This window comes from Zea mays, chromosome 5 (genome assembly GCF_902167145.1).
Source record: "Zea mays cultivar B73 chromosome 5, Zm-B73-REFERENCE-NAM-5.0, whole genome shotgun sequence".
NCBI classification, from domain to species: Eukaryota; Viridiplantae; Streptophyta; class Magnoliopsida; order Poales; family Poaceae; genus Zea; species Zea mays.
This window is the reverse complement of record NC_050100.1, coordinates 208,595,561-208,613,603: the sequence shown is the minus strand read 5'-3', so window position 1 is coordinate 208,613,603 and position 18,043 is coordinate 208,595,561. Positions and strand designations below refer to the sequence as shown.

Genomic DNA, 18,043 nt, shown 5'->3' with positions numbered 1-18,043 from the left:
GTTTGTAGCTTTTAGGTGCAATATGGGACTTTGACATGCGAGTTAAAAGCTTGTAGAACTTGACAGTCAATTTCAGAAAATGTTCTGCTTGAGTATTTGAGAATGCAAAGCTCAAATCAGGACACAAATAAAAACAGAACCAAATGGACATATTATGGTGCGTCACAACATACCCATAGGGCTCATATGTGCAAAGGAAGAGAGCACTTGAACTACTAATGTTGATCTCGAGTAGAGTGCTTTCTCCAAAGCCAACCTTAGCATTTATTTCATCTGCTGGTTGATCTTCATCAATGTTAGCACAATCATAACCTAATGTAAGCATTGCTTTAAGCTTTCCAAAGCCCCAATCCAATTCAGTAAGAGATGACTCAATCATTTGAAGAGAGAGAGAGAGAGCAGCGAGTGAGCTCTTTGTTTTACAAAAATGATATGAAATGTATCAGAAGAATCTCCATCATCTCCAGAGGTCATTAAATTCATCAACTCAGTAGACACCTCATAAACAAGAATCATGTCATCTGGAGCTGGTGTAAGATGTATAGCTAGTTTTAACATCTCTCGTGCCATTCTAGGACTTTGCATGGTTTTCTTTCTACATAGATCTGTAGCCCATTTCCCAACAAGATGCCTTCATTCAAGTTGCAGTTTTCTTGAAATACCCAGAATCAATTCAATTACAGCCCACAGAAATGAACAATACTTAATTAAATCAGCTCAGTTTTCTTTATATGTTGTTTCATGTAGTTGATTTATAAAGAGTTATTCTCAACAAAAACACAATATATCACATGGTACAACAAAGCAGAGGCAAGGGAAGTGATCAGAGTACTTTCCACCAAACAAAATAGGAGGTGCTCAAAATATGACTGTACAGGTAATGCCAGACTAAAAGAGCCCTTATACTTCCTACGAAAACATATTGATGTTTTAGGTATCTGGCCACTGTAAATTTAAGCAGGAAGAAATTAAATTAGTGTGCAGACCATAATGAACAGACAACACAGAAGCATCTAGTTCAATCTGAATTTAGGGCCTCGAAATGACAATAAAAATGAATGCAGTTCAATCTGAATTTAGGTGCATCCACCACATCATTCACCATAATGGTACAAACACAAACTAAACAAAGGCCACTGGCTAGTTCAAATTATAGAAGACATAATCATTCAACAACAAAGGCCATTGGCCTGTCCAAATTACAGAAGACAACTAAATTTTTCGGTACCTTCAAAATACCTTGTTTCTCCTTTCCTCCATCGGCACGGTACCTGGAGATGGTGGTGCCATCGTGAAGTAGTAGGAGGGAGGGTGCATCGTCAAACTGGGCAAGGGAAGGGTGCCAATGGCTGATGTCGACGAGCCACCACCGCACCCCACTCTCATCTATCATCCCCACGACCCCACCCCAAGACTGAGAGTGGAAGCATCGCCCTCCACCTCGGCCTCCACCTTCGTCGCCACCATGACCTTGGTCTAGACCCGGATTGAGGCCTCCGCCGTCGCCGCAGCAGCCTGGACGTGGATCTAGTCCTCGATCATCGTCGCCACAACCTGGACGCGCAGATATGGAGCGGCTTGGAACCCATTCGCACGAAGCTGGAGCTATGGTGTCGACCTCCAAGCGCGCTTCCCCAAACTTTCCTCTTCCAGACGACGCCCTCTCATTCACCTCCACGACCTCCAAGCGTGCATGCTAGAGAGCAAGGAGGAGTAGATTTGGCAGAGTGGAGGTCGTGGAGAGGTAGCATGCGGGCGTGGACCGAAGATGGCGCAGAGGTTGCGAGGAGGAAGGCACCGCCACGCCTCAGGAGACTAAAGCGAGGGAGCGCTTGAAGGGAGAGGTGGAGGGAGGCCCGCTGGGCAGGGAGAGCGACAAAGGGAGACTCGAACGTCAGGTTGGGCCGGGGCCAGAGGCGTGCGGCCTGCTGGGCATGTGACGTGGGCCGCACCAAATAAGTTGTTGGCTGCCGTCGTCATCACGACTTGTAAAATATAGTACCATACAGACCAACCAACAATCGTGGTACCAGCTTATAAGTTGTGCTGCTTTAGAAGAACTACTCCGATTTTTTGCCATGGGAATGGGAGCCTCGGTGTCGAGGAGAGGCGAGAGGCTGTCAGCCCACATGTGCAGGGCGCGGATGGGAATGGAGGTGCAGAACAGATGGGAATGGAGGCGAGGAGGGATCGCGGACGGGAATGGCAGAACAGACGGGAATGGCAGAACCGCGATGGTGGCAGAACAAGGAATGACAGACTACTCTTAGAGCCTTAATAAGTAGTAGAGATTTAATTTATTTTTTTGCTTTAGTTTTAGTCTTACATTTTTGCTTTTGTATAAAGTATAAGTATATATATATATACTTCAATTTAATTATTAATTATACATATTTTTAAATATGTGTCGGTGTTTTGAACCTTGCTCCGACAAATAAATTTGTATGTGCGCGTGGGGTTCTGGATGGTGTGCTCAGTAGAAGTGATGTTTATACTGGTTCGGACAGAATGTCCCTACATCTAGTCTTTGGTGGCTCACACTACCGGCACCGTTGTTGCTTAATGCTCATAGTATAGGTTATAAACGGGCGAGAGAAAAGATGACCTCCAAGTCTCTTATGCGTGGCTATATCTAAGGACCACTAGACTAGAGTTCTCTCCTAAGCCTTGTACATCAAGGTGGTTCGCTCCCCGACTCCGGCCTCCGTAGTCTTCTAGCCCGTCTATTTCTTGTGTCTATCTATTTGTGTCAATCTCCGACCCTCACTTTTTATAGACCAAGGTGTGGGCGGTTACTAGCTCCTTCCCTTAGAAGGAGCTATCGAGCCGTGGTAAAACAAGACGTTTTATTCCGGTAAATCGTGCTTGTCGCCTTGCGCCCTGGTCGTCTGGATTTCCCTGGCTATGTGCTTCATGGTAGGTGGTATGGGAGATATGGAGCCCTAGCATCATCATTACTGCCTCAGCGCCACATCGACTCTTAGCCTCCGTAATCTAGGTCTCGACATGGCTCGTTGTATTGTGTGGTCCTGTAGATGGCCAACGTACTCAGACCTAGGTTCAATAGATCATGAGTGCGCAGCAGGGCGAGGTGCTCGTATGTCATGAGTGGGAGACAAACTAACTCTCCTACCATGGCTCGGTGGTAGGAATAGTTAATGCGGTAAGTCATTTATGATGGGTTAGTCCTGGGCTAGACGAAAAATCCACTCGAGTGGCTTTCTCTCTGTTTATCTGCCCCTTCTCTAGCTCTACCTCGCCTGACCCCAGGCTCGATGCCTCAGTGTTTATTTGGGGCGGGTCCTTTCCGCGTGGACCTTTCCCTCGTCCTCCGGGCTCGGTGGTCCGGAGACCTTTTTTTTCCAATACTCTCCTTGACTGGTGAGCCTAAGGGGTATGAGATCTTTTCCCGATAATGTGATTTTAATGATAATTTATTTATATATTTCTTATCTTTATATGTATTTGAATAAAATATTTATCTGACAAATATATTTTTTATATTTATATGTTTTACATGTGTTATATGCATTTACTTCTACTTGCAAAATAATGTCGTTCTTTTAAAACTGTTGACAAAATGTGAAAAATGATATATACTTTATATCACGTAAGGTATCTAAATAGAAAATGGAAAACCCTCTATTCGACTATTCCCAAAAACCAGCTGTGCAGCTGATTGCCTGATTCTATTCTCAAAACCCAATCCGGCAGAAATTCTGACCCGAATCTCGGCCTATTCCACCGGTCGTCGCCTTTTTGCTGCTGCGCGACGCCGACGCGGCCGTGCGAGTGCGGCGCAGCGACGGTCGAGCCAAGCTCACTACTCCAAATTCGTGTCGTAGTCGTAGGAGGAATGTGGGAGAGAATACAGGGGAGAAGCCGAGAGCCGAACGAAGAGACCGAGCCCCCGCCGCCCGCGGCGTCTGTTCCTTTCGTGCCGCTTCGTGGTGGCGCCGTGGCGCCCACCACCACCTCACCTCTCAGTCTCTCACCACCTATAGCAATACCACGAGTCCACGATCCATGGAATAGACTAGACTACACCGCTCGGCCGGTGACGACGACGGCGACAGCCGACAGTCTATCCCCAACTACGCTCTGCACCAGCGCCTTATCCGCCGCCTGGGGTTTGTTCTGGCGCGGTGGCAGTTGATAAAGGCGGGAGGGATTAGAGCAAGGAGAGGGATCGGCGATGAGCTTCGCGGATCTGGAGGCGGGGGCTCTCAGGGCGCCCCTCGGGAGGAAAGCGAGAGGGGGGCCAAACGACGCGAGAGCGCTCGTCTTCCAGATAACCACCGCGGTGGCCTCGTACCGCCGCCTCCTCAACTCGCTCGGCACGCCCAAGGACACCATCACGCTTCGTGATAACCTGTCTCTCCTCGAGCCCTCTTATGCTTTACATATCTAGCGATCAGCGTAAACCCTTGCGTAAATTTGCTAGCTTGAGTACTAGTAAGCCTTGCCCAATTCAAGTTTGGAGCCTTTTTTACTTTCAAGTCTGGAGCAATTAGTCTGCTCTTAGATCGATAGGATCGCTAAATCATGTCTTAAACAACATGTTGCTTTTTTTTGCTCACTCATGTCGCTTTCTTAGTTGCCTTACGATCTAGTGCTTTGTTTCCCTCGCAGGCATAAGACTAGTCAGAACATCCTTCAATTAGCAAAGGATGCGAAAGATAAGCTCCAAAAGGCTGCTGAAGCAGACAAGAGCACTGATACAAGTGTCAGTAGTTATTTCTTACTTATCTAACTATCTAAGCTCCTACAGTTTGATCATCGCTATTTTGTATGCCTAAGTCTGTTGAAGTAATCAATTCTAGTAAACAGAAATTTGTCTATGAATGCTTCCGTCTGTACAAGTATATTGCAACTTTAGCTGTCTAGGTACTCAGGGTTTCTTGTTGTTTTATTACAGGCAGACAAGAGGATAGCTGATATGAAGCTTGCCAAAGATTTTGCTGCCACAATGGAGGAGTTCAGGAAACTTCAGAGTCTTGCGATTCAGAGGGAGACGGCATATAAGCCAGTTGTTCCACAGAATACGCAGTCAAAGTAACCCTGTTCACGATTAAACCAATCCATAGTGAAATTCTTCTTATGTATTCCATTTTTTCTGTACCATGGAAATGCTTTAGTTTGTCACTTATGTTTACAGATTACATTAGATACACAAGATACTCATAACATGTGAAGTTGAGCTATATGAATTGCTGCTAATATAAAACTTTGCACACAATTGTTCAAAACGGTAAGGTTAAAGTGCAGTTATGTAAGTGAACCATGATGACTAAGCTAGTCCACACAGGATACTAAACACTATTCATCCATGACTTGGATATGTTAGAATGTAAAACAACTTGATGTATGGAGAAAGTCATCAGTAGTCAGTGTATGGTTTTTTGCAGATAGCTATAAACAGATGCATAGTCTTTGACATGTTTTTATTCTGTACGTATCATGGCCCTATTTTTGACCGAATACCTTGGTCCTACTGTTAACTTGTAATTTGCTTGGCCTTTACTTAGTGTAATATAAACTTAAGGGTTTTAATTGTGCTGTTTTGACTTTGACTGGGCTGTCTTCTAATCTTCTGGATGTTATTGTGGTTGTTGTGATGCAGCTATTCTACAGATGAGCGAAGTTCCGAATCTGGTAATATGCCTGAGCAGCGTGCATTACTCGCTGAATCAATGAGGTCAGTATTGAGCTATTAGCTGGCGATCAGGTGGAAGCTCAGCTGAAGCTCTGTAGTGCATTAGGCAAATGTTGGATAGATATACATGTTAGGATATCTTATTGACTATTGCATTAGCTCATGTACTTGAAAAAACAGGACGTTCATCTAGATCTTATGTCCCATGGCATACTTGCCCCTGGGTTTGTGATGAAGCTGTAGGGCTTGCGCTAATTTCTTAGTCGATACAAGTGGACTGTAATGTGAATTTAAAAAGATATATGTCTGCACACGAGAGAGTTTTTTAGACTAGCAACAAAGTAATATTTGATGGTTGTGGGGCAGAACCGGTGCCGAAGGCTCCCACATGAGTGAGGTCTGAGCAAGAGATAAATAGAGGCAAGCCTTTCTCTGCAAATGCGGAAAGGTTGTTCCTGTTGACTCAGTGAGACTCTGCCCTTCTGTTTGATGACTGTGGATTGGAAAATAATGTTTGCATCCAACGAGGCTCACATTGTGACGTAACCTGCAGGCCAAACCTGTTATGTGTGATAAAAACTTTGACATCACTAGCAAGAATTTGTAGAATCCTGTTTCCAAATTTTTTTCCTAGTTTTCTGATGAATTTCCATGTTACTCTGAAGACAAGAGGTGCTGCAATTGGACAATGAAATTGTTTACAATGAAGCTATAATTGAGGAAAGGGAGCAAGCCATTCAAGATATCCAACAGCAGATTGGTGAAGTACATGAAGTGTTCAAAGATCTTGCTACCCTTGTGCATTCCCAAGGAATCATAATCGGCAAGTCTTTACATTGTATTGTGCATATGCTGTCCTAGTTTTTAGCTTCTTAGCTAACGTGTACACTGCCCTGTTCCAGAGGAAATCGACATGAACATTGAAAATTCTGCAGCAGTGACCAAAGAGGCAAAGACAGAGGTCGCCAAAGCAGTCAAGACTCAGAAATCGAATTCGTCCCTGGTAAATTCAGACTAATGCAAACTACAGAAGCATTGTTGCCGTGCCTATTCTGCACTCTGACAAATCCTTTCGTTGGCAGATTTGCTTGCTTATGGTCATATTTGGGGTCGTGCTGCTCGTTGTGATTATAGTTTTGGCAGCTTGAGACATGCAACCTTTTCTCTTACAGAGCTATTCCGCGGAGTTCAGAATTGAAGATTGTTCGTGGTTCTTATCTAACCATCATATCGTGTGCCAAAAAAAATGTCACCAACGGATTTTAGAAGCCCCCCCCCCCCCCTTTACATTTCATGGCTTGTGAGTGAGCGGTTCTCTTTGCCATGTCATGTCATGTGTGAGTCCTTTTTTTCATGGCTTGCCTTGAGTGAACACTGATGTTCTTTTGCTTCTTTGGATTTCGGAAGTTCGCTTGGTGTGATTTTTGTAACCCTGTAAGTACCCCGATCAAATAAAGCAAAGAGATGGTTACGCGTATATTGAATTTGTTTGTTGGAACGCTGTTTAGCACTGGAACTGGCCACTGGCTGTGGCGAGAAACGTTGAGAAAACAGTCGACTGTTGGTGGTGGGCAGCGAAAATCCATATGATGGACCAGAAGATTTGGATGGACCCAGAACCGCTCTCGGAATTTCGTGACTTGAATCTTCGACATAGACATTGCTCCTTGTTTTGTCTCGAGCATAAATGATTCACGCGTACTTATATCTTACCCTTGTGTTGACACCTTTTTGGAGGCGTCAATCACTTCAAAATAACCAGTGGCGGTGCTCTCTGGTCAGGCGCGGACAGTCCGCGGCACAGGGCCGGACAGCCCGCGACCTGGCGTGAGGCGGCGGTGCTCTCTAGTCAGGCGCGGACGGTCCGCGGCACAGGGCCGGACGGTCCGCGACCTGGCGCAGGAACTCGGGTTCCCTGCCTGACGGCCGGACGGTCCGCGCCCTAGGGCCGGACGGTCCGCGCGGGCGCAGGGGCGGCAGAAGATCGCCGGCGGCGCCTGGATCTCGCTCCCGGAAGGGACCCCGTCGGGGAGGAGAGATCCTAGGTGGTGTCTAGGCTCGGGTAGACCGACCTAGACTCCTCTAATCGACGTAGAGTCGAGGAGAGACGGAGAATTTGGGGATTGGAAGACTAAACCTAAACTAGACTAGAACTACTCCTAGGATAAAATGTAAATTGTATTGATTGAAGGTTCGATTCGTTGTTTCAAATCGGCCGTAGACCTCTCTATTTATAGAGGAGGAGGGCTGGACCCGTTACAAACAAATTTCCGAGTGAATCCCGCGAATCTAGCTAACAACCGTAGCACAAAACTCGGAACCCTAAACTGCTCTGCGCACGCGCTGTCACACCCGGATTTTAGGGGTCCAAAACCCGGGCGCGAACATAAACACCAGGTGTGCTGGGACCAAGTCTCACACATATGATACATAGTGGCACATGATCGAATGTCACATCTTTACTATATAACAGGAGTTCTGTACAAAAATAATTAAATAATTACATCATATGAGGAAACGATCCAGCAACCCAAAGTTGACTGGGAGACGACGACCTAGACCACTCACGAACTCATCACAGCATCCTCCACGCGCCTCATCCTGTGGTACCTGTGTCTTGACCTGTGGGGGGGTGTGAGACAGCAAGAGTGAGCTCACATACGTTCATCGCTCAACAAGTTGTGGGGAATAATGTGAATGAACTCGCCAAAGGTGGGAGTTCATGTGAAGTGTAAGGCTTACCAAAGAGGATGGTTAGAGCTGAGCATTGCTTTTAAAGTTGGTCAAAATTTTATTAGCAGTTACTAAGTATAAGTAAATACCAACCCAATTAAGCAGTAGAACAAAAGTAACAACATCACCTGCGATGCAATGCATATGACAAATTGAATTTAGTTCCATAAATTAATCATGTGAGGGTCCGAGCTGCTCATGACCGTGAGCACGGCTAGTATACCAGTTTTACACTCTGCAGAGGTTGCGCATCTTTACCCACAAGTCATGTTGCCCATCTGCCAAGGGATCGCGACTTCCCATACACCTCTACCGAGGAGGCGAGGCAGGGTAACACTACGAGGCCTTTACAAAGTTCCACTAGCTTCAGAAAACCCGCTACAATTTATAGGAAGCTCCAATGCAGGAATCCCTTGCAGGACCGCCATCTCAGCAAAGTCCTCCCGAGGGCCTCCCTACACTGACCACTCCCCTACTGCCCTTGCCCCTTTCGGGTAAGGTAGTCCTCCACTAGCTTTCCTAATTAATCAGCCAAGAGCGTCCCATTAAACCCTTGTGGTAGCACTGTTTTCCCGGGTGGTCGCTCCATGTTCCAATTAACATAATGATCTTATCATGAACGATAAATAACAACGGATAACAAAAGTATAATCATGAGTAATGTATCTTCATACCCAAAACCACATAAAGCACTAGCAAGTACTACCCAAAAAGTTCAATGGTAACAAGGTATAAAGATAATCAAACTAGGGTAACCTATTGGGTCCCATCAAAATTAACCTATGCAGATCATTATGATTAATCAGAACATGAGTAGGTAAAAAGAAGTGATCAAGGGCACAACTTGCCTGTGACTTGAGATTCCAGGTACCAGGATGATCTTCAGATTCTCGTGACCTCACTACTAGTCGTAGCAATACAAACAAACATTGTATAGGCAAAAATTAACATTACACCAAACATAAGAATAAACTATGTAATAATAATCTATGCATCATAACGATATCGTGGGAACAGGAACCACTAAATTCGGAGCTACGGATATTGAGTTATGAATTTCTGAAATCGTTTAGCACCTAGAATAGATTAATTCAATTGAGCAATTTTAATTCAAGTTTCATGGTTAAACAGTGGCACTAGATGATGAACAATATTAAAACAAAATTATTGCAACTGGAATGACTCAATTTGGAGCTAAAATGGATTTAATATGAATTAAACAAGTCTCTTGATTTATTTTAAAACTAAAAATCATTTTCCTATATTAATTACTTGATTTAATCAATCTCTGGGCTGCGGCCATCATTTTCCAGTAGTACAGGGGCCTTGGTGCAATAAATCCCAAGACCCAGCAAACGCCCCGTGGGGACGACGGGTTGTTTTCCAAATTTCCCGAGGGCTTATGTGTCAAATGGGTGATCAAAGGGGGTATCAGAGAGATCTAAACGTCCGATCGCCACTGATCGGCCCAGATTAGACCTTAGGTGAAGTGAACCGGTACGCGATCCCGGCCACCCGATCCGAGATGGACGCACCAGCTTTCATCTTACCCCATAACCGAGTTCGGCCACCGGATCACGGATCTGCGGCCTCGATTCAATATCGCGAAAAGTTATCCTCTATCTAATCGCAGCCACACGCTATCAATCGGACGGCCCCGATGCTCTCCCCCCACCCAGACCGAGCCACGGCGGCGCGCCACCACGCACGGCGGAGTCTCGCCGTCGCACGCCCAATCCGACGCCCGGACGCCCCTAACCTAAAATTGATCGGTGCTAAACCTAGAAGGGGTGATGGCGAGCACGGAAGGAAGATTCTTACCCGCGATTGAAGGAGTAGCGAGCTCGTCCACGGAGAGGTGCGGATTCGTGGCGGAGTCTTCACCACGGCGAGCAATTGCCGGTCCCCTGCGCCCCAGTCGTGCCAGCCGAGACCACGCACGGCTCGCAGGGATCGGGAGGGAGTGCACAGGCTAGCTACCCTGACCGGTCGCGAGCGCACCACGAATTGAGCCCGCGGCGGCGCTATTCTTCTCTCTGCTAGTGCTCCAATGGCGCACGGTGGTATAGGATGGGATGGTCATGGGCGAGGGGGAAGAAGAGCTTTATATCCCACGCGCACCTGTCCGCGCGGAGTTGATATGCCAGCCGGAGCCGGGGATCTCGCAGGTTAGGCGAGAAGATCGCGACGATTGTTACGGTCCGCCGCGAGAAAGACGGACCCGACGAGATGGCCCCACTGATCAGGGTCACGAGCACGCGTGTGTCTGCGGTACGGGCCCACCCAACGGTGAACCAGTGGTCACAAGCACGGAACGATGACGCTGGCGATGAGGGCCCACGCGATGCGCGTGGCGGCGGAAGGAGATGGTGGCGTGGGTCCCGTGTGTAAGTGTCTGCGACCAGATTGGGCCGCGCAAGAGGAGACGAGATGGGCCGAGAACTTGGAAATTCGGCCCATGACGAGGTCTGTTGTTTTTCTCCTTTTATTTTTCACTTCCATTTTCTATTTAGACCTCAAATTTATTTCTAGTTCCAATTTAAAATTTTCAAACCAAATTCAAATTACTATTTTGCATTTCAGATCCCTAATCACAGTTATAATCCAAATCCTACTATTTCCATTATTATTATTTATTCACCTTCCCAATATTTAATTCTAACAACAACTTACTTTATTACAAATTCCCTTTCTCCTGTTATATTTTAATTTATAAGTTGAGATCAAATGTAAGTTATGACTCCTCATTTCACTAAAATGCACCTCCAACAAATTCATAAGCATGGAATGCCCATTCCTTTATTGGTTACTTGATTAAATTAATATTATTATCTAACTATGAAAATGGAGGAAACTAATAAATCTCCAAAAAGGCTTCGAAAATTCCCCAAAATACTAACATAATTATATCTATTTATTTATATCAATGTTTTGGGCTTTACACGCGCGGACCGTCCGGCCCCCAGGCGCGGACCGTCCGGACCGCGGACCGTCCGGCCTCAGGATCGGACCGTCCGCCCTGCTCAAAATGGGCTCCAACATATGCCCCCTGCCTTTTGGTGGAGCTGAGCGAACCAAAAGCATCTTAACACGATGTGATTACATCGGTTTTCTTAAGCATTTTGCCACATACTGAGATGATACTGCTTGAGGAAACGCCCATTCAAAGCCTTAGGCAAATCTTTGTCTTGTAATGTTTGTAGCAAATAGGCGTTACCAGACATCACCTGTTTCACTTTATAAGGACCCTCCCAGCTTGGCGACCATTTCCCGAACTTTCGGTCTTTATTCCTTAGAGGCAGAATGGTCTTCCACACCAAGTCTCCTACTTGAAATGATTTTGCTTTGACCTTCTTGTTGTAGGCCCTGGCTACCATGATCTTGTCCTTTTCTATTGCTCCCAAAGCTATAATCCTCTTGTCGGTCACCTCATCAATATTATCCATCATTGAATTATAATAATCAGTAGCAGTTAGATCATTTTGTCTGGCAAACCTGACAGCATTCAAACTTATTTCCACAGGTAACACTGCTTCCTGCCCATAGACAAGCTCAAAAGGAGATACTTTAGTAGCACTATGTTTAGATATTCTATGAGCCCATAAAGCTTGAGACAAAATCTTATGTCAATGTTTAGGATTATCAGATACCTTCTTTTTTATCAAATTAATCAATGTCCTATTACTAGACTCGGTCTGTCCATTGGCCTGAGCATAATATGGAGACAAATTAAGCAGCTTAATTCTGTATAATTCAGCAAATTCACGTACCTCTTTTGCCATAAAAGAAGTCTCTTGATCTGTAGTCAAGGTCTGGGGAAAGCCGAATCTATGAATAATATGCTCAGTTATGAACTCAATTACCTCCTTGTGTGTCATGTTTTTCAGAGCAACGACTTCAGTCCATTTGGTGAAATAGTCAGTGGCAACTAACACAAACCGATGCCCCTTTGATGATGAAGGATGAATTTCTCCAATAAAGTCTAATCCCCATCCTCTGAACGGCCAAGGCTTGATGATAGGATGTAATTCGGCTGCAGGGACCAACTGTAGGTCGCCGAATTTTTGACACACTTGGCAACCCTTGTAGTACTTGAAACAATCAGCTATCATACTAGGCCAATAAAAACCAGACATTCGCAACAACCACTTCATCTTTGGAGCTGATTGATGAGTACCACAAATTCCTTCATGTACTTCGGTCATGGCTAATATAGCATCATCTGGGCCCAAGCACTTAAGCAGGACGTCATTGACTGTTCGGCGGTAAAGTTCATCACTCATCAAAACATACTTGAAAGCTGTTCGCCGAATGTTCTTATCTGTCCTGATACTGGGATCTCGTAAATAATTAAGTATAGGTGTCCTCCAATCACTTGCATCGGCTTCATTGTCAGCCGAATCGATTAAGAGAACATTTCTGGTAACCCCGGACGGTCCGGCGTCATCATGTGGACGGTCCGCGACCTGGGAATTTGGCTCTGCACTGGTTATCAGATTTTCAGTTTTGTGAAATTTCCCTCTCTTTATCCGATAACCTGATGCATCTTGTGCCAAATCGTTAGCTCTATGATTCTCAACTCTAGAGATATGTCGAATACTGAATTCGTCAAAAGAATGGATTATGCTCCAACATTTCTTAAGGTAACTATTTAGAGTACCATCAAAACATTGATATTCTTCTAACACTTGTTGGACAACCAGCTGAGAATCACCAAATACCTTCACATGTTTTACTCCCATACCATTTAAAAGTTCTAAGCCAAATAGGAGGGCCTCATATTCAGCTTGATTATTAGTGCAATAAGTTTTCAATCGGCTAGAGAAGTCAAAGGAAACATTACTTGGTGAAACAAGCACAATGCCAATTCTTTGCCCTTCATTGCAAACCGATCCATCAAAATATAAAGCCCAAGGAGTAATAGTGAGGTATGACATGTCTAGTTCATGAATATCATTAACCTGATGCTCTACAATGAAATCCGCTACGACTTGGCCTTTCATAGATTTCAATGGTTCATAGGCCAAGTCATATTCTATGAGTGCATAATCCCACTTACCAATTCTACCACTCATAATTGGGTTATGCAACATGTATTTGATCACATCGGCTTGACCAGAAACTGTGCAACGACTGGATAGTAAATAACATCTACATTTGGTGCATGCATAAAACAAGCATAAGCATAACTTTTCAATAAAAGTGTACCTTGTTTCAGCATCCACCAACCTTCGGCTTAGATATGTCACCACATGCTCCTTCCCCTCAGTTTCTTGTGTCAGAACAGCCTCAATGACCTTATCCTCAGCTGCAATGTATAATCAGAATGGTACTCCTGCTCGTGGTGCTTTTAATACGGGAGCCGAAGATAAGTATTTTTTGATGAGATCAAATGCTTCTTGCTGTTCTGCCCCCCAAGCGAATTCGGTATCATTCTTAAGCCGAAGAATAGGGGTGAACGCATCAATCTTCCCGGCTAGGTTAGAAATAAACCTCCGTAAATAATTCACCTTGCCGAGAAACCTCTGTACTTCGACCTTACAAGTCGGAGGTCCCACATTCCGAATAGACTTGATTCGGTCAGGGTCTATTTCTATACCATGTTCATGTATGACAAATCCTAAAAACTTACCAGCCGACACTCCAAAAGCACATTTACGTGGGTTCATTTTCAAACCATACCGACGTATTTTATCAAAGGCTTTGCGCAAATCAGCTATATGAGAACTAAACTCAGCCGATTTGACTACAATATCATCAATGTAGACCTCCACAGTGTTTCCTAACAACTCATGGAAGATCAGATTCATAGCCCTCTGATAAGTAGCACCAGCATTTTTAAGACCGAATGTCATGACAACCCATTCAAATAAACCAATGAAGCCTGGACATATAAAGGTCGTTTTAGACGCATCCTCTTCGGCCATGAAAATCTGGTTATATCCGGCATTACCATCAAGAAAGCTAATAATTCTATTTCCTGATGCATTATTGATTAATGTGTCGGCTATGGGCATGGGATATTCATCTTTAGGAGTTGCTCTATTTAAATTGCAAAAATCAATGCATACCCTAAGCTTACCTCACTCCTTCTCTACCGACACAATATTGGAGACCCACTCTGCGTATCTGTAGGGTCTAATAAAATTAGCTTCTAATAGCCGGTGGATTTCGTCCTTGATTCGTGGGAGAAGATCTGGACAAAATGTTCTAGCTTTCTGCTTGAAAGGTCTGAAACCAGACTTAATAGGCAGCCGATGTTCGACGATCTCTCGGCTTAGTCCAAGCATCTCAGTGTAATTCCAAGCAAAACAATCTGAATATTCCTTCAATAGACCGATCATTTCATCTCTAGGATCGGTCTCTAGGGTCTTGTTTACAAAAGTCAGCCTTGGAGTTTTATCATCTCCTATGTCAATCTCCTCCAAAGGATCGGTCGATGTAAACCCCTGTCCTAGTTTATCAAGATCTCTGAATTCCTCTATCATGTTCCCCACAGAGGAATTAGATGATCTTTGTGTGACGGCGGACTTTTCGGTCTCGAGGACCGGATCATCCGTAATACTATCCTTTTGTTGTGATATATGTTCGGTCTTAAAGTCCGAACCCTTTTGTGAAAGACCAGACCATCCGGCCTTGAAAGCCGAACCGTCCGTGACCAGAGACTCATGAACTTTGCGTGTATTCATCATTTAAACTTTATTTAGGATTTAGCCGATTCTCCATCGGCTCTAACATTATGGGAATGAAACCTTTCTTATCTATACTTATGAATTGATAATCAGAAAAATCTACTCCTGTGAGACATGTAACAGTCTCATAAGTCCAGAGTACAGGGGCATCGGCCACAGCGATGCAGGCCGATACATCAGCATGTACTTGTTCTATGTCATCGCCTACCCATTGTATTAGCATTTGATGTAATGTAGAAGGTATACATTGATTGGCGTGAATCCAATCTCTACCTAGGATTAGACTGTAATTTCCTTCTACATCAGCGACGAAGAATGCAGCAGCAAGGGTCTTAGTCCCGATGGTTAATTCAACGGACGTGACTCCCCTGGCTTTGATCGAACTATCCCCAACACCGCTGAGGGTCATGTTGGTTTTGACAAGTTCGTCATCTTGCTTTCCTAATTTTCTGTATAATGAATAAGACATTAGATTTACAGCTGCCCCTCCATCTACCAACATCTTAGCAATCGGTATTCCATCAATGTGACCGCGCACGAAGAGCGGCTTTAAATGATTTACTGATTCCTTTGGTTTAGTAAAGGCGGCTTCTTTAGGACCAAAATCAAATTGGGCCACAACAGGTTCATCGTCGCCGATAATAGTACAATCGGCGGAAAATGTAATAACATTCACATCCATACCTGGGCGTTCTGGAGAAGCTTCATAGTCGACCAGGTCTTCTCCTAGTAGGTCGTCCTCTTCCATTGATGTTGGCGGGTCGTTGGAGGCTTCCTGGTGAATAGCGGACGGTCCGCGCCTAGTGCAGGTTGTCCAGAGGCCTCCTGGTGAAGGTCGTACGGTCCGCGCGCAGAGGCCGGACGGTCCGCGCCTGGTGCAGATTGTCCAGCCTTGCTGGCCGGGCTATCTGCCATACCTGCAGGGTGCTGCACAAGTATTGTTTGATTTTCAATTTTTGTGGCCGTTTGTTTTTCCTCAACGGCCTTTGGTCTCCATTTCTTCTGTGGTGGCGGTGAAAGTCGCCTAGAGGGGGGTGAATAGGGCAAAACTGAAATTCTCAAAAATAATCACAACTACAAGCCGGGTTAGCGTTAGAAATATAATAGAGTCCGCGAGAGAGGGTGCAAAACAAATCGCAAGCGAATAATGAAGTGAGACACGCGGATTTGTTTTACCGAGGTTCGGTTCTCTCAAACCTACTCCCCGTTGAGGAGGCCACAAAGGCCAGGTCTCTTTCAACCCTTACCCTCTCTCAAACGGTCCCTCCGACCGAGTGAGCTTTCTCTTCTCAATCACTTGGAACACAAAGTTCCCACAAGGACCACCACAAGATTGGTGTCTCTTGCCTCAATTACAAGTGAGTTTGATCGTAATGAAGAATCAAAGAAAGAAGAAAGCAATCCAAGCGCAAGAGCTCGAAAGAACACAAGCAAATCTCTCTCACTAGTCACTAAAGCTTTGTGTGGAATTTGGGAGAGGATTTGATCTCTTGAGTGTGTCTAGAATTGAATGCTAGAGCTCTTGTAAGTAGTTTGAGAAGTGGAAAACTTGGATACAATGAATGGGGGGTGGTTGGGGGTATTTATAGCCCTAACCACCAAAGTAGCCGTTTGGTGAGGTTGTCTGTTCGATGGTGCACCGGACAGTCCGGTGCACACCAGACATGTCCGGTGCGACAGCCATGTCACCAATGCCGTTGGGTTCCGACCGTTGGAGCTCTGACTTCTGGGCCCGCCTGGATGTCCGGTGGCGCACCGGACATGCACTGTAGATTGTCCGGTGCGCCAGTATGGGCGTGCCAGACCTCTGCGCGTGCAGCGCGCGCATTTAATGCGTCGCAGGTAGCCGTTGGCGCCGAAATAGCCATTGCCCCGCTGTTACACCGGACAGTCCGGTGTACACCGGACAGTCCGGTGAATTATAGCGGAGCAGCTGAAGTGAATTCCCGAGGCTGGCGAGTTCCGGAGGCCACCCTTCCTTGGAGCACCGGACATGTCCGGTGTACACCGGACAGTCCGGTGAATTATAGCGGAGTCGCCTCTGGAATTTCCTGAAGATGACGAGTTTGGAGTTGGAGTCCTCTGGTGCACCGGACATGTCCGGTGGCACACCGGACAGTCCGGTGCGCCAGACCAGAGGTGCCTTCGGTTGTCCCTTGCTCCTTTGTTTGAACCCAATACTTGGTCTTTTTATTGGCTAAGTGTGAACCTTTGGCACCTATATAACTTATACACTAGAGCAAACTAGTTAGTCCAATATTTGTGTTGGGCAATTCAACCACCAAAATTAATTAGGGACTAGGTGTAAGCCTAATTCCCTTTCAGGCGGGTATAGTGGATGTGTGTCATTAAATATCTTTTCCGCCTTCTTCTCCTGGCTCTCCTTTGCTCTTAGGCGCTGTAATTTTCTCTTTTGGGACCGTGTCAATCCCGCTGGGCACCATCGAGGCATGGAGTATTTTGGATCGACTATTTTGTTGGTAGCCGTATCCTTTTTGGTTGTGTTGGCCGATTCGTCAAAAATTATCGGCCCTTTATTATCTTCCTGTATGACAACATCTGCAATGCCTATTTTGATGATGTCCTTTTTTGTCGTTTTCTGAGTTGCTGCAGGCATATGCCCCCCTGCCGGATTGGTCGGCCTTGAAGGCCGAGTATTCCGGCAATCCTGTTGGGTTTGTGCCTGGTGACCGGATTGAGCAGTGCTCAATCGGTCTTGTACTGGTGGCGTCAACCTGTCAAAAACAGATGTTTGGGGTGCCCCCCAGGCGAGGTACTATGGCATCCCAAATGGATATGGTGGCATGCCCCACATTTGATTTGGGACATATGGCGGAGGTAAATATGTGTATGGATATGGCATAGGTGGATATGGAAGTGGAGGTGTCCATGCAGGCACGTTAGGTCTCACTTGTACAGTATGACCTTTCATTTCTTCCGATTGGTGGGGTGGTCCAATCAG

At 45.5% G+C, this 18,043-nt stretch overlaps 1 protein-coding gene across 2 annotated transcripts; it reads left to right on the top strand.

Annotated features, from left to right (window-relative positions):
• Positions 1–3,759: 3,759 nt before the first annotated feature.
• Positions 3,760–7,135, top strand: LOC100194315 (uncharacterized). Of its 2 annotated transcripts, none has more exons than XM_020553090.2 (7): positions 3,760–4,374; positions 4,633–4,726; positions 4,919–5,055; positions 5,624–5,698; positions 6,322–6,479; positions 6,559–6,659; positions 6,791–7,135. In XM_020553090.2, exons 1-7 carry the CDS (start codon positions 4,196–4,198, stop codon positions 6,920–6,922), a joined length of 876 nt encoding a protein of 291 aa, XP_020408679.1. In that variant the 5' UTR covers positions 3,760–4,195; the 3' UTR covers positions 6,923–7,135.
• Positions 7,136–18,043: the final 10,908 nt, after the last annotated feature.